Source organism: Podarcis cretensis (genome assembly GCF_951804945.1).
Source record: "Podarcis cretensis genome assembly, chromosome: 3".
NCBI classification, from domain to species: domain Eukaryota; kingdom Metazoa; phylum Chordata; class Lepidosauria; order Squamata; family Lacertidae; genus Podarcis; species Podarcis cretensis.
Genome location: NC_137172.1, coordinates 70255659 through 70271707, shown reverse-complemented (window position 1 = coordinate 70271707; position 16049 = coordinate 70255659). Strand labels below are relative to the sequence as shown.

The 16049-nt window shown below is 41.1% G+C and overlaps 1 protein-coding gene across 1 annotated transcript in view; it reads right to left on the bottom strand.

Annotated features, from left to right (window-relative positions):
• Positions 1-16049, bottom strand: part of MAN1A1 (mannosidase alpha class 1A member 1) — a 53559-nt gene that overhangs the window by 15646 nt on the left and 21864 nt on the right. Inside the window, 4 exon segments of the mRNA XM_079970782.1 lie at positions 2223-2316; positions 3995-4118; positions 9658-9752; positions 14887-14967. Coding sequence (XP_079826908.1) covers positions 2223-2316; positions 3995-4118; positions 9658-9752; positions 14887-14967 — 394 coding nt within the window.

Here is a 16049-nt window from a genome sequence, read left to right as displayed (position 1 = left end):
TCTAATTGTAGTAGAAAATATTTTGCCTCACAGTGGCTATTGTTTCAGACTCAATATTCTCTAAGGCCCAGTGTCAACATTTTGGTGGTATTTAGTAAAAGGTAGGGTGTGCACCAGATTCAACCAAAGCCCAAAGTCCAAACTAAATCAGGTTGTTTTGTGTCCTGCCTAGAGTGGGTAGAAGCAGCAACAAATCACTACAGGGCAAATGGGCTTTCCCAAAAATATTTGTACAGATTTACGCCAATCTGTAGCTCCAAACAGTCTCACAGAAAGCCAGGCCAATGTTTCAATTATTAATTACAATACCATATAAGAATTCTAGTGTGGAAAGAAGGGGATCTGGAGGAAGGGTAGCATGATCTCCTCCTACCAAACATTTGCTAATCACAGGCTTACAGGGATGAGCTTCATGCATGCTGCAGGGCTACCTAGAAGGCTCCTGGTGTGTATGAGAAGTCTTAAAATGAGAAACACTTTTGGAAGTCCTGTCTCTTATAAAGCATTTGCTGGGTTTGGTTGCATTTCTTCAGCTTGTGTTTGTTTTCTCTCGTTTGTCACACAATCCCAGTTCCCTTGTTTGTTTGTTTTGAAATGTTTGCCGTTTTGTTTTTTATTTTATTATCGTCTCATTGCTAAGAATATTGCATTTTGATTATCTATTGCCAACCACAAACTACAAGAAGGATCTAGCTTGTGTTTTGTAGACTAGAGGTGTTTTACCTTTTTATCTCTACAGTGCTACCTTGGTTCTCAAATGCTGAAAATCTGGAAGCAAGTGTTCCTGTTTTCAAATGTTTTTCAGAAGCCGAACATCTGATGCGGCTGTCAGCTATTGTTTCTGGGGCACCTGTACCAATCAGAAGCTGTGTCTTGGTTTTCGAACATTGGACTTCCAGAATGGATTAAATTTGTGTTTTTGTTTCTGAGGCTTTTTCGGTTAACTTGTTTTTGTGACTGTGTGGAACCCAGTTCAGCTACTGATTGATTGTGTGACTGCGGAAATGGATAAAAGCCCCCCATCCAACAATGACTATCATCAGTGCAGGTAAGAAAAAATAATAATTTTAATTTTTATCATCTACAATACTGTCTTATTTATTTTATAGTACAGTACATTGATTATTGCTTTCATTTTATAGATCAATGGTCTCGATAGATAGTAAAATTCATGTTAAATTGCTGTTTTCGGGGTTGTTTTTAAAAGTCTGGAACAGATTAATCCGTTTTGCATTACTTTCTATGGGAAAGCACACCTTTGTTTTGTAACGCTTTGGTTTTGTAACGGACTAAGTTTGAGAACCAAGGTACCACTGTATTTGCCATCCAGCCACACCTTGTGGCCACAGCATACTGAATGCAATATTATCATAATTTATTAGCAAACACAGGAGCATGAGAAATGACATGACTGAGCACTGAGTCTAATTTTTTTAATTACTTTTTTTGAAAAGCAAATTTTAAAGGTGTACAGCACAAAAAGACCTGCAGCTCTCTTTCTGCAACTAGGCAGTTACTCCCCTCTAGAGAGGTTACCATGCCCCAAAGTTTACATGTTTCTATGTCAAAAAAGCAAGTTATTGTAGCTTTTATTCTGCAATGCAAGTCAATGTGATTTTGGAAATTTGTAAAATTAGACAAAGCCTGATCCAGATTTACAACCAGAGCAGCAAATCAAATAAATGTGTCTGCGATAACACCTTATGAATTTTGAAATTTTGTATCAGTAAATCTTTTGTTAAATATTTATAATTAACAAGTAAAATAGATACATGTGCTCTCAAGATGACTGCTGCATTTGTATTGAACTGTGTCCAAAAGAATTGTCCCATTCACAAAACGTCCCACCTGCACAAGATAATTTCCCCTCCCTCTTCTCCCCCATGCAACCCACCATTCTTTTCTGAGTGTTCCCAAATCCCTCCAGAGAGGGAGAGGGAGGGGAGACTCATTGTGCTTGCATGAACAGGACAATTTTGCTATAACCACATCTAAATTATGAAAATGCATTTCTATTTCATGAAAACAAAACTATCATAACTATTTCGGTTCAGAGTATATTTAGTGTACATGTTATAAACAAACACAAGTAATGAAGGGACAAACAAAAGCCACATTGACAGTATAGTTCAAGTAGCTTTTTAAGAAGTCTTTTAAATGTTTTGTCTTTAAACAAAATAACTGAAATGTGTGCATGCCGCCAGTGAAAATGGTATACTTACGTTGACCCCATTGACCACTACTTGGATTTAGGTAATTAGGATAAAGACCTTCTGGCTTATCCAATCGTTTTAAAACTTTTCTTATGTTCATAACCTATGTCAAATAACAAAAACAAACATGGTGTTTCACATGCACACTTTTTGGTGTATTTTACATAAAGAATTTATTCTTTGCAAAAAGAAAAGAAATGTATGGCTATTCAAACTTAAGGGAAGCAAGTCTTTCAAGAGTACTGGATTATATTCTAACTAAACTTCTGCTAATAGTCTCATGAGCAGAGTTTTGCTTTTGGGACACATTCCACAGTGAAAAGGAAGGAGGAGAGAGGAAATGCTTTTTGCCAATCTTTCCTTCCCACTGCAGCCCCTTGAAAATCTGCTTGAAAATCACGAGAAGCAACAAAATGGGAAGAGGAGATTGACAAAAATGCTGCCCTGCCCATACTCCAACCAGACCTTCTGAAGGATTCTAGTTGCCTATATAAACAGAAGCAACTCTTCCATTTGCAGATGAGTTGTTAGGATTCAAGCCATCATTTTATACTGGCTTGGACTCTCCCCCTGTCCCACTCTCTCACACAGCCCATACTGGGATGGACATCGTCCAGAGCTATTTCGTGTAGCTAATTAATGACTTCTTGCTAGATTAGTGTTGAACATTAGCTGAAAAGTAATCTGGTTCCGTAACTCCTCAATATATGTTTGAGAACCTATGGCTGCATTTGAACTTGGGTATTCAGTAACTATAGTTAAAAAATGCAAATAACCTGTGCAGAAGCTGCTTGCTGTCCTAGCAATCCTGTTTTGCTGCTCCTTGAGCTGAGCAAGGAAACAAACCACAAACTGGTTGGCTTAGCATTATATCCAAACCAGCTGTTTGTTTCACTCTCTAAACCCGAAGCCAAGGTTTGTTCTTAGTTGCAGATCGTGGTTTGGAGAGAGGGGGGCGGGGAGGGAGAGAGATAGAGAGAGGCAAACCAAGAGTGCTGCTTTGGACAAAGCAGCCCTGTGTGGTTTGTTTCCCTGATCTACTAAGAGAGCAGAGAAGTGGAAGAGCCTGGCCTGGACGAACAGGCTAATTTGTTAACTGCTTATCATTATATACAAATGAAGCATATGTTTGTAATACAGAATGTATTGGGGGCAATTATGGGTTGTGTTTCATGTTGGGCTATTACAAATGTTTCATCTGAGCAACTATATCAGCTTGCCAGGCGGAAGGGTGTCCATCCGCCCATGTGCTACTCTAGGGGATCACCCAACCACTTCAGAGCCAATTTCATGGGTGCACACAAGGGGAGGCCTTACTGCAAAAGCAGCTACACAGGGCTTCCTCTGATAGGGTGAAATATACTAATAAGCCCTATGTTTTTAATCCCACACTCAAGTTAGTTGGAAAACATTTCTTTTGAATCAGCACCTAAAACAGACTGTTGTGCCATAGCAGGCAAGCACAACATGATTTAGGGATGATTACTACCTGTGAAACTACTAATAAGCTGGATACAAAAAAACCTAATGCAGAGAAAATCCACACACACTTTCTCTCCCTTGTTTGCAGTACAAGGTCAACCTAAGATACTTAAAATGTGTACACTTCTACCATCCTACTATCATAAAACATTTGAAAGAAGTGCTGGAAACCAAATCATTTGTACTCAGAAAATAAGTTCAGAGGATCCAAAGAACAAAAATGGAGATATTCCCGACAACTGGCAATTGTCACACTTCCAAAAGTGTGATGCAACTACTGGCAAAAACTCTTAACTGACCTTTTCAGCAAACACTGGATTTCCAGATAAGTGGCTTAGATGCATAAATTCCAAATGCAGAGTTCCAAATTCCGCCAAAATACTGCTTCCTCCTGAAGCCCAGGGCCAGTTGCGACCAATGCCACTAAAAAGGAAAAAAAAAGTGATGTGAGATTGAGAAATAAAAGTTACAACATCATAAACTACGTAGTAGCTTGACAAGAAACATAAAAGCCCTGAATACTAAATGCTAAACGCAATAAAAAGCCCCTAATACGCAGCCTCTTATTTAATCACATTTGCATCTCTTCAATGTTCACATGTACTTTGCTTTTATTTCCTGTTAATGCTGTTAAGCAGTCAGAGCAGCACTTCCTTTGGAGTATACCTAGTTCACAATACTTAGAAGAGCTGCATTACCAAATCATTTTTATGTGAACCTGAATACCCTCCAAAGAGCGCTGTTCACCTAAATTAGCTATTTGTAACTATAGGATGGAGCCAAAATAAAATGTATTATTCAGTTCCTTTTCAACATTAGCACATTTAACCTATCTGCACTGCTTTGGTACTATTGCAAGTTGAGAGGATGCCCAATTTAGCAATAAGCTTGTTATACACAGACCATGAAGGAGAAGGCTTAGAGATACTAGCCCTTCCCAAGCAGATCTTCTCTTTCCTCCAGAGTACCATACATTACTGTCACATGCTTCCTTGAGTGAACTTGTCTAACAGCCTCAATCCTATGAAATAAGCCCAAATTAGTTCAAAGGTGCTTATGCCCAATGGACGTTGACTCCTTGTCACACTTGGCCAGCTTTATGTGATGAAAACTGAACCAGCATCCAACCTTGGTAGTCTCTTCCAGCTCTTGCATGGAACTTACTAGTCTGTCATCTCAGGCTATCCACATGAGTGAACTCTTGACGTGACTACAACTGGTGCGAAACCTGTATTTCTTTTCTTCAAAGGTGTGTGAAACCATTATGGCAAAAAATCCATGTAGTTTACTTTCAAAATAGAAAGTTGTATAAAAATGGAGTCTCTTTTCAAAACTTTAAACTAGGATATTATACTTCATGCTATACCTGATACAAAGCATGGGCTGTTAAACAAAGCATTGACCTTCCAGTGAAATAGAAACCAAATATTACATTAAAAAGCTTTCTGTGTGAATCTTCTGTTACTTATTTTACATTGTGGTTAACAATAAGAACTTCCAAAATAGAAAGCACCAAGGATTTCTAGGTCCACAAGTTCAATACATGATGCGTTTACTTTGAAATCTCTGATGAAAGCAATAAGGCAACCTCTTTTAAGAGTCAGCTGAACAAAATGGAATTCAGTTTTTGAGGCCTTGGGCAAAACTTGATTTAAAAATGATCCTGGCCAAGACACTATTTTGCAACAAAACAAATATTCTCAGTATGCTTATATTATCATGTACATCCTTGCATGAAAGTAAATCAGACCTGGCTATGGCAATGGACTCTACATGGGGGTACCTTTGCAGACTGCAAGAAGCTTCAACCAGTCCAGAATGGAGCAGCAAGAATGTTTGTGGGAGCTCACCCCTGGATCAGGCTACACCTATCCTGTGACAACTGCACTGGTTACATATTTATTTTCATGTACAAGTCAAAATATCAGAGATGGTTTTTAAAACCCCAAATGGCTCTGGCTTAAGATATCTGATGGAATGCCTTCGCCTGTGTGTTGCTAAGCTATGGGAGAGACTCCCATCCATCAGGGAGACTTATTTTACTGTGAAGATAGCAAGGCTTTCTCAGTGGGCAGCCCCCACATTGTGCAACATGTCTGCTGAAGCCTAGGTTGTTCATCCTCTTGTTTTCCATGGGTTTGTGAAGATGCTTTTCTTTCAGCTGGCTTTTGCTGATCGACTATCTGAAGAGACAGTTTTATCTCTGCTTCCTGTTTCTTTTCAGCTGTTCTTGAATGCATTTTGCCTTTACTGGGGCTTTAATGTGAATCTGATCTATTTGTTGTAAACCATCTTAAATTATGTGTATAAGTTTTTTTTAAAAATCTTATCTAAATAAATATAAATTACAGTAGAAGAACCAGTAGCAAGAGATTTAGTCTGCAATCCTGTGCATGTTTCCTAAGACTATGACCCACTGAATGCAGTGGGACAGCTAGGTAAAATATGCATGGGCTGAACTTTTAGCTATGTATATTTTCATAGCTGCTTATGATTTATTATTCTCTCTCAACAAAATGGAGATACATCAACACCGCTCAGTGTCTACTTGGAAACCCGAAGAAAAATGTGCAGCACTTCATGCCTGGGATTTATTTTACTTTCATTACCATGAGATAAGTTCAAGAAACTAATAACTATTTTTTATGCATAGGTTGAAATAAAGATAGCAAACTCAACTGTCAAAGAGATGAAAATACCAGAAGGACAGAAACAAAGATCTGCACTTTCTTCCTGCCAGAGGGGCATTCATTAAAATTCTTCAGGTATTTATGCTTTCAAAGTATGTGGGCTTAAATTCAGGGATTTTTTTGTAACAAATTACACGAATAGTGCTGCTGAAGAGTTTCAGATAATCAGTTGGAGCCAAGGTGTATGAAGCACGTCAAATGTGGGGCAGGCATGGGTAATTTCAGCCAGTAGTAGAAATATGCATTTAAAAAAATAAATAATACTGTATTTACATACATTTCATAAACATTTAGCTACTTTGGTGAAACAACTGAATGGAAAATAATAGTTAAGGAGTTTCTCCAACATGGCTTTATTTGAATATTTCACCTGCAGTTGTAGGCAAATATGCAGGAATCAACAGAAACTATAAGTTACCGTATTTTTTGCCCTATAGGACGCACTTTTCCCCCTCCAAAAATGAAGGGGAAATGTGTGTGTGTCCTATGGGATGAATGCAGGCTTTCACTGAAGCCTGGAGAGCGAGAGGGGTCGGTGCGCACCAACCCCTCTCACTCTCCAAGCTTCGCGGACCTCTCCGCAAGCAGCAGGAGCGCTCCCGCTGCTTGCGGAGAGTTGCCTGCATGCTGAAGCCTGCCCTCGCTGAGCTCAGCATGTCCAGGCTTCGCGGACCTCTCAGCAAGAAGCGGGAGCCAGCGTTGGGCTCCCACGGCTTGCAGAGAGCTGCCTGTTTGGGGACTGGGGTCGGGGGAAGCTTGGGCCTCCCCCGCCCCAGCCCCGCGCCTGGGGGGAAATAGTTTTTTCCCCTTTATTTCCCCCCCAAAAAAACTAGGTGTGCCTTATGGGACGGTGCGTCCTATAGGGCGAAAAATACGGTATTTCTTGCCCTACATATACATTTAGGTTGCAATTAAATGCACATTTACCTCAAGTAAGTTCCACTGAACTCAGTAAATGAGAACACCCAATCTTTGTCCCATGCATGAATGAGGAAATGCAGTAGTGCAGTGGGGGGCGGGGGAAAGGAAGGGTGTAGCCCTGGGCACAAGTTTCTGAGGGGGTGCAATCAGGCACCACCACCACCAGCTCCCTCATCAAGGCCGGAGCTGTGGGGAGGCAAACCGTGCACAGGCCGGGCCTTCAGGGCTGGGGCAGCACCTCCTTTTCCTCATGGCTGGCAAAGGGACACTTGTGCATGCTCCGCCCCTGGGATGGCCAAGAGGGAGGGATGGAGAAAGCACTGCCAGAGCCATGTGCGTTGCCCAGAGCACCTCGCTGCAGGGACAGGACGACGAGGTTACACAGCAAAGCTCCTGGCTTCCGTTTCTCTGCCTTATCTCTGTTCTTAGGTTGGGGCTAGTTTGCAAGGAGAGATTCCCTTGATTGGATGCTGGCCGGCGAAGGGACTGACTGCTGGCCAGTCCACTAGGGGGCACAATACTTGCCCCTCCCAGGGCACCGGCGACCCATGCTACACCCCTGAGGAAATGTGCATGGGTTTGAGAAAGATAGGAGGAGCAAGGCATATCCTTTCCCCATCTTACTCATACACTTGCTGCAACACATCCCTTCAGTAAAAAGCCGTAAGCTGTTTGGTCTCTTTCTGTGGCGTGAACCACCTCAGATGTATAGATGGCTGATTTAGATCTTTATAGTCATCCTTGGCTTATTGTCTTGTGTGTAGTGCATCTGTTTATATATGAATGAATAAACATGTCGGACAAAAAAATTCTGCTTTTAAATATGATTAGTCAATGTTTTCCTAGATTAGCACAACAGAAGCAGGTACATGAAGGCAATTTAATTATTGAAAAAATCAGATCCCAGTGCATTTTAAGTACGTACATACTTCTTTAGGTATTGAGTTTATAGCTTAGTTCCTCCTTAGGAAGTACATTCCAGCTCCTGTAAATCTCAAACATACTTTTTATCATCTTTCAGAATACACTTAAGTAGCACTGATTAATAAAGGCAAACAATACAAGTTTCCCATTGCTTTATGTGCTAAGGGTTTGATTAATCATTTTTCCTGGAGTTTCACACATAGCAGGGGGGAATAAAATATAAGAAAGCTGTAAGATAGTATGTAACAGTGAGAGCCAGCCTTAAAGCAGTTCCCTAAAGCAAAAGCAAGCTGAACACTAAATCAGAGAACCATGAATATGAGTCTGTTATTCTATGAGCCGTGTGATGATAATAAATTATCTCTGAAAAAGAAATCTTTTAGATCTAAGTCCCCCTACAACAGCATCTTGTATAATAAGGAGATTCAGTACCAGAACCACTCCAAAGCCGCAGGGAAGTCAAATAGATTAAAAGGCAATTCATTCAACATAGCTGTTGGCATTGGGAAGACAGGTCAGTAACACAGCCCTACTGACTTCTACTGTCAACAGTTTGTACAACCCTTCCAAGTAGCAAAGAAACCTGAAAACAGACTGAATATAAGTGTGATCCCTGACAAAGTCACAGTGTGTAGTGTGTTCCCATTCAGTATTCCTGCCAGTGATTTCCTTTTCAGAATATGCCATTCAATTCTCCTTCCTGTTTTGAATTCTACCCTCCACCCCTCAGTCAGTCACCATTCTGTGCCCTCTGAGCATGCTCACACCTCAATGAGTGGTTTGTGTTCTCTTCTGAAGGTTTTTTTTTTTTAAAAAAAACCATAAATAAAAATAAATCTGGTACTTCAACAAGCCTTGAGTTCCCTCAAGTCTGTCTATTTTCGCCATGTCACACACTTTGAGAAGGAGGGTGCAATTAGTATATATTGATTTAAAAATTGCAATAAAAAGAAGAGTAAATATTTGCACTGTCCTTGGTCATAAAAAGATGACCAACATAAGAGCATGGGTGTGCCTAAAAAAACATACACTAGTTAGTTAATTAATTTACCATTTGCCAGTTGAAGTAAATTAAGAAAGGAATTGAAATAATTAAGTTACACCAATTTTAGAAAGTCTCAATGTGAAATTCAGGCATATTAACTTTAAACCTAGAATACTGCGGCTTCACTACCTCCTTACAAATATTCAGAGTAGACTTTGAGAAGACTGGACTTCTATTCAACTGAGACCACAAAAGTTGTTTCAGTTTGCAGAATGTCTGCAAATTGCAACAAATGAGGAAAACGAGAGAGCAATTATGTGTCATCTCGTGTTAGGTATTCACACAAGCCAGGAGCCTAAAAGGTAAGATAATACAGAAAATTGTCGCCTGATTGTCCATCCCAATAAATAAAGGGCAAACAGAAGCTATTCCTTGTTTTTACCTTTTGATATTTAACAATGCCCAAGGAATTCCTGTTGGCGTGTTAAACGCTGGAAGCAGTTTCTCTCCTAGTTCTACTGCTTTCTTCCGAAATACCTGTAAAATTAAAATCAGCAATAGTCAGACAAATCAAGAAACAATAAAATCTAATTCACCTGGAGCTGTGGAACTCTCCCAGGTCAGAGTCACATTAGCCATTCTCCAAGACATGGTAAGTAGGATTTGGAATACTTCATGGACACTTTCCCATAACAAAACGAGTTAGAAGCTTTGTTCTAATTTTTAAGTGAAAGCTGAACATTCTTGGAAAGGGTCCTGGAAAATCTCTGAAATTGCTCTGCTTGTACACCCATCCATTCATTTATGAGACTTGTAGACCCCAGAATAGATTACATATATGAAAAACAAAATAGAATAAAAATTGAACATAAAAAATCCATAACTCCAACAAAGAAAAAATAATTTCACACTTCCTCTTTTCATCAACCCATAAAAATTATGTACAACATACAACTCTATTCTTCATTCAGACAATCCTGCATTTTATTATTTAGTTCCCGATTTATAAACCCACCCTTCACATAGTGATCCGTGGGAGGCATACAACATAAAATCAAACTAAATCAAGCTAATGTGATTTACCACCAATGATTCACACATTTATTTGCATGTGCTCTAGTAGCCATCCTTCAAACCCATCCAATAGACAAGTGCAGTCTATCACCACATCAGGGTACTGGTTCTAGACAAGACTTGCCAATTTCATTCATGTGCACAGGTAGTTTTTTCAAGAATGCTGGTAACTAAACTGAGTGGATCTGACAGTTCACCCACTTGAATCCGTTGCCTCTAATCTATGCCTCTGTTCGCCAGCACTTAAAGATGAATGGAGAACGATGAATTACATTGGCACAAAGCAGAGTTAGGAACAGAAAACACTTCATATGTCCAGATTTTGCTCGCATTACCAAAAAATGACTATTGCAATTTGCTAATTAGGTTTTGTTATCTTATGAGAAGAGGAGCAAAAACCCAGTGGAAAAAAGTTTAATTCAGCTAACAGTAAAACTTCTGTTAGCAGAATGGGGAAGGAAGCACTTGTCAGCTACTCCCTCTCTCTCTGCAATCCGCCATGCCTCCCTAAATCTGCTCTGAAGGATTGGGAGGACGATCTGGAGTAAATTTAGAGAGAGGTTGATGAAAGGGGGAATAGCTGAAAACTGCTTCCTTCCCCATTCTGCTAAGAGACGCCTTACCTATTTGAATGACACAAATGGATTATAAACCTAAGGAAAGATTTTTTTTCTTTATGTAACTAAAATTCCCTGTAAAAACACAGAGAAGAAAAATGAAAAATGTAGACAGGGCACAGAGTTTGCAGATAACTCAATGCACATGAAAGTCATTGCTCTAAATAAAATTCTTATGTACATATTACTTGAAAAGAACCTTAGTCTGGAGGAGACACTGAAAGTTCCACGAAGTGCCCTGTAAGTTTTGCTACTTGGTTACATACACAATCTTTTGCCTGATCAACCTTTAATCTCTTAGCAGAACAAAACTTTACATCTAACTGGTCAATACTTGTTTTGTTGGCTTTAGAACACCAGGGACTGCAATCTTTAGCTGATCTAAGGTCAATTCATGACAAACAGAAAAACATTTATTCCAACGAAATAAAAATGCAGGTTCAGTGTCACAAAAATTGAATTATCTAGGACTGCACAAATGATTGACAAATCCTGAATCAAGAACCGAAGCAGAGCCACTTCAAAAAGGTTTGTCTGAAGTGGATCTCTACAAAGCACTATGGGAATTCAGATGTTTAATCACAGCAAACTGAGTCTCCAAAAATTTCTCCTCTAGTTTGTCATAGAAGAAAAATGCCAGAGCTGGAAGAGGGAGGTGTCTTTTGTGACAGACAGGTCTAGCTTTTAATCAGATGACATCATTTTACCAGGGCTCTCTAATCACAGTGCTTTGGGAGACGGGATGCTGAATACATCACCTAGTTTTTGTCTCTTCTGTGCTTTTTGTCAATTCTTTGTGCTCTGCCAGTGGTGACTGCTTGGAAAACACTAAACATTAAAGCCCTTCTGCCTTTGTGCCACATGCCAAAAACATCCACTCCTATCAAATCAGCTTTGTGCTTAGTTTCTGTGACTTTTGGTGCCAACTGAGCACAACACAAGCCTGAAGCTGTTTCTTTCATTCATCATAACTCCCTAGCCACGGCACTCAACGCCCTGAAATTTTGCAAGTTACTTTCCTAGGGAAACCTCTACAATGTACAACATCTTCATAATAAAATTGTTGCCCTACAGTAAAGTGCCCGCCAGCTCAGGTGTAACGCACACACCAAGAATATAGGTGTGGTTAATCCAACAGGCTATACCCAGGCGATGGGGATGCCCCAAAGTGGGATCAGATGCAAAGTCTGGCAAATCACTTCAATCTCGTCTCCCAAAGCAGTAGAAGACAGAAAGGAAGGGGGAAAGGGAACACACAATTGGGATTCACACACACGCCGGGCAAAGGAAAAGCGGTCAAGAAAGGAAAGTAACAAGACAGCAGTAAAGATGGTGGACAGGAGTAAAGTTGGGAAACCAAACAAAATAGTGACTGGTAAAAGACAAAGCTGAGGAGGAAAAAACAACAACCAACCCTCAATCATACCAACCAAACAGACAAAAACACTCTGGAAAACACATCATGCCACATACCACTCACATAAAGAATAATTAGAAAAAATAAGCTTTAAAGAGACAGAGGAAACACCTGAGGAGAAATCAGTAACAGGAGCCAGAGAAGATGTGTACAGCTTTCGTCAAAGGCATATTGGGAGCGATCTACATCCCAATATGTTGTCCTGCCTTTCAACCACTAGGTGGGGCCATAGACCCAACCCGATAGCCTGGTTACCACAATGTGAAATCTGCAAAGGCTGTGTTGCAGAACTGCTACAGCTATCCTTCTGAAATTTGGCAGGATTCATCCACTTAGAAGGGATCAAATGTTGCTCTTTTCCAAACCAATGAAGTGGGGTCCAAACCGAATCTTGTGGTTTATACACACCCCTAGCATTTTCTTCAGTTTCAATAAGCAGGTATTTACCTTAAATAAATAATGTCCAAATTCAATGCTCTGAACTGTTGCATCTTTTAAGTAGCAATCCAATTTGGTATGCAGGTGTTAACAGTTAATTGTAATGTCATTTTCCTACTGTTTTATCTATTAAGTAGTTGAAGTAATTTATTCTTTCAGGGAGACACATGAAAAGGTCTCCATTCTTAGAAGCCAAATTACATTTAGGACAAGTCAAATTACTTCACAATCTCAGAGATCCTAATAAAATATGGATATAATACTGATAACCACAAAATGGTGTAATGTATGGAACATAAGCAAAGTTTGCTGTGGGACCAGAAAACTGCGGATGTAAAGCGGAGGCTATCAGACAAAGTTGCCTGATGGTGTAAAGTTGGTGAAAGTGTTACCACAAGTAAGATGGAGTCTACAGCACAGCATCAAGAAGGAAATTCAGAGAAACTGAACACCACATTTGCTGCATGGGAATATTTCCTCTCTCCTTCTATTGTGTGCTGTTCCATTGGTTCTTCCAAGTCCCCACCGAGCAAATTTTGGAGGTGGGGAGCAGTGTGGTGAGTTGACCAGGGAGAAGCCCCATTATGCAAACAGAAGACCTTGTACAAGGTCTCTGCTGATGGGACTCATAAGCTGAATCCTGCCGTCAGGGAAAAATAGTTGTGCTGATTTTAGGCAGCATGATACAGCGCAAGCTCACACTGTCTCCCTGCCCTGCTGCAACCCTACACTTAAGTACAGGCACCCTAAGAACAATATCCCAAGACTTCTCAAAGAAAAGCAAAAGAATTCCCATTTTTGTCTTTTCAACTACTGTGTATGTAAGAAAGAAAAAGGGAACATCCACCTTTTTAGACTCTCAAAGTTATTTGCATACTTGTTATGGGGGATGAACTCCTCATTTGGAGTATGTACCGTATTTTTCGCCCTATAGGACACACTTTTGCCCCTCCAAAAATGAAGGGGAAATGTGTGTGCGTCCTATGGGGCGAATGCAGGCTTTCGCTGAAGCCTGGAGAGCGAGAGGGGTCGGTGCGCACCGACCCCTCTCGCTGTCCAGGCTTCAGGAAGCTATCCGCAAGTCTTGGGAGCCCGGCGGGAGTTCCTGCCAGGCTCCCAAGACTTGCGGACAGCAGCCTGCAGCCTGAAACCCGGGGAGCGCAGTGGGGTGCGCCCCGGGCTTCAGGAAGATATCTGCAAGCCTGGAGAGCCTGGCGGGAGTTCCTGCTGGGCTCCCAAGGCTTGCGGATAGCAGCCTGTTCTGGGGGCTGGGGTCGGGGGAAGCTCGGGCTTCCCCCGCCTCAGCCCGGCAAGCTCCGGGAGCGATGGCGAGATTGAGCGCAACCTCACCATTGCTCCCGGACCCGTTTTGGGGGCTGGGGTTGGGGGAAGCTCGGGCTTCCCCAGCCCCGCAAGCTCCGGGAGCGATGGCGAGGTTGTGCAACCTCGCCATCGCTCCCAGACCCCCAGCCCTGAGGCTAAAAATGAATCGAGGACAGCTAGCGGGATCCATCCCACTAGCTGTCATGGCTTCTTTGCTCTTTGGGGCCTCAGGGGGGGGGAAATAATTCCCCCCTTTATTTCCCCCCCAAAAAAAATAAGTGCGCCCTATGGGCCAGTGCGCCCTATAGGGTGGAAAATACGGTACATACAGGGTAGTTTACAGGAACTTTGGGAGTGAGAGTCTGGGAGTGGCACAGACTCCCACAAGAGATGATGGACTCTCCTTCCTTGGAGGTTTTTAAGCAGAGGTTGGATGGCCATCTGTCATGGATGCTTTAGCTGAAGTTCCTGCATTGAGGGGTTGGACTAATAACCCTTGAGTCCCTCCCAACTCTATGATTCTATGACTCTCTTGAAGAGCTCAGTGATTAGGTCTTCCCATTCTTGAGGCATCCCAGACCCAAGTTGTTAAGGGCTTTGAACCCGGCCTGGTAGTGTATGAGGAGGTAGTGCAAGCTTTTGAGCACTAGACTTATGTGCTGGCAGCATTTCTCCAATTAGCCAGTCCCTGGTGTGTTGTTGGCTAACTTCCGGACCCTTAAGCCAAACTTTGGGCTTTAACCTGTTACTCAGTATTATAGATTTAGAGCTACTATGGAAGACCATAAATGATCTTTCTTACCTCTTCTCCAGAAAGGTAGTATGCTGAAAGCAGCCCACCAACAAAGCGAATGTTCACTTCAAAAACCGAAACTTCTGCATTCTATGAATACAAATACAATACATTTTTAGGTAAATTATAGTGAATTTTCAACATGAAAAGGAAATACAATGTCTGCAGTAGTATCCAGTTGTTTCTAGGGTCTGGTCTGCATGACATGGTAAGCCAAATTTTGGCAGGCACCTCGAGAGGAGCTTGCAGCTGCTTTGCTCCTCCTGGTGCTTTTAACTCCTGTGCTGCACTGAGCTAAGTCAAGGTTTGGCTGAGCACGTTTTTTGAACCCAAGCTCATGGTAAGGTTCTCTCCTCACTAAACACAAGCTGTATCCATGATTTTTTTTACAAACTTGGCTCCATATCACAGACAGTGAAGTCACTATGAACTCTTTGCCTCCAGGAGGATAAGCTATCCAAAGATTTAAGCATAATTCTTGCCCAATTTGCATTCAGTGTTTATGCCAGTTTTAAGCTTCAAAATGCAGTATGAAAAAGTTTATATCCAGAAGCAGAAATAAAACGATGCTTCACAAAGACAGAAACATCAGTTAAATTCTAAGAAAATGTATTTCTTGTTTCCACAATGAAGGAAATATTTCACCTAAGGAAGAGTTTAACAGACTACTAATATCATTTGAACCTCACACCCTTACCATGTCCACAGCACTACGTTTTTGTTTTTTAAAAAACCCTAAGAATAGGATTATTGGCAAAAGCTCTTTGTGAATCATACTTCTATGGGACAAACACATTTTCAGGATGTTGTTATTATTCCCTGTCTTTCCAGGGAAGACAGTTCTTCCTAGATTCTTTATGCCCATTTCTTTGTTGCAAATAGTTACACCATTTTACAACAATTAATATATTATGTATTGTTTGTTACACTATTCACATGATCCTGATCTTGACTGGGACTCTGCAGTGGTTCCTCATCCAAATTCCTCCATCTCCTATTTGCCCCTGAATGGACTGTCTGCTATAAACAGCACTGCCAGGAGCAGGAGCAGCCACAGGAATAACTTCCTGGTGGAAAACTGGCAGCTGTAGGCGATTCTTCTGTTTAGTACTCTATGGGGCTGATTTTCATCCAGAAAACAAAATTAAGCACTTAAAAACAACAGCCTGTGC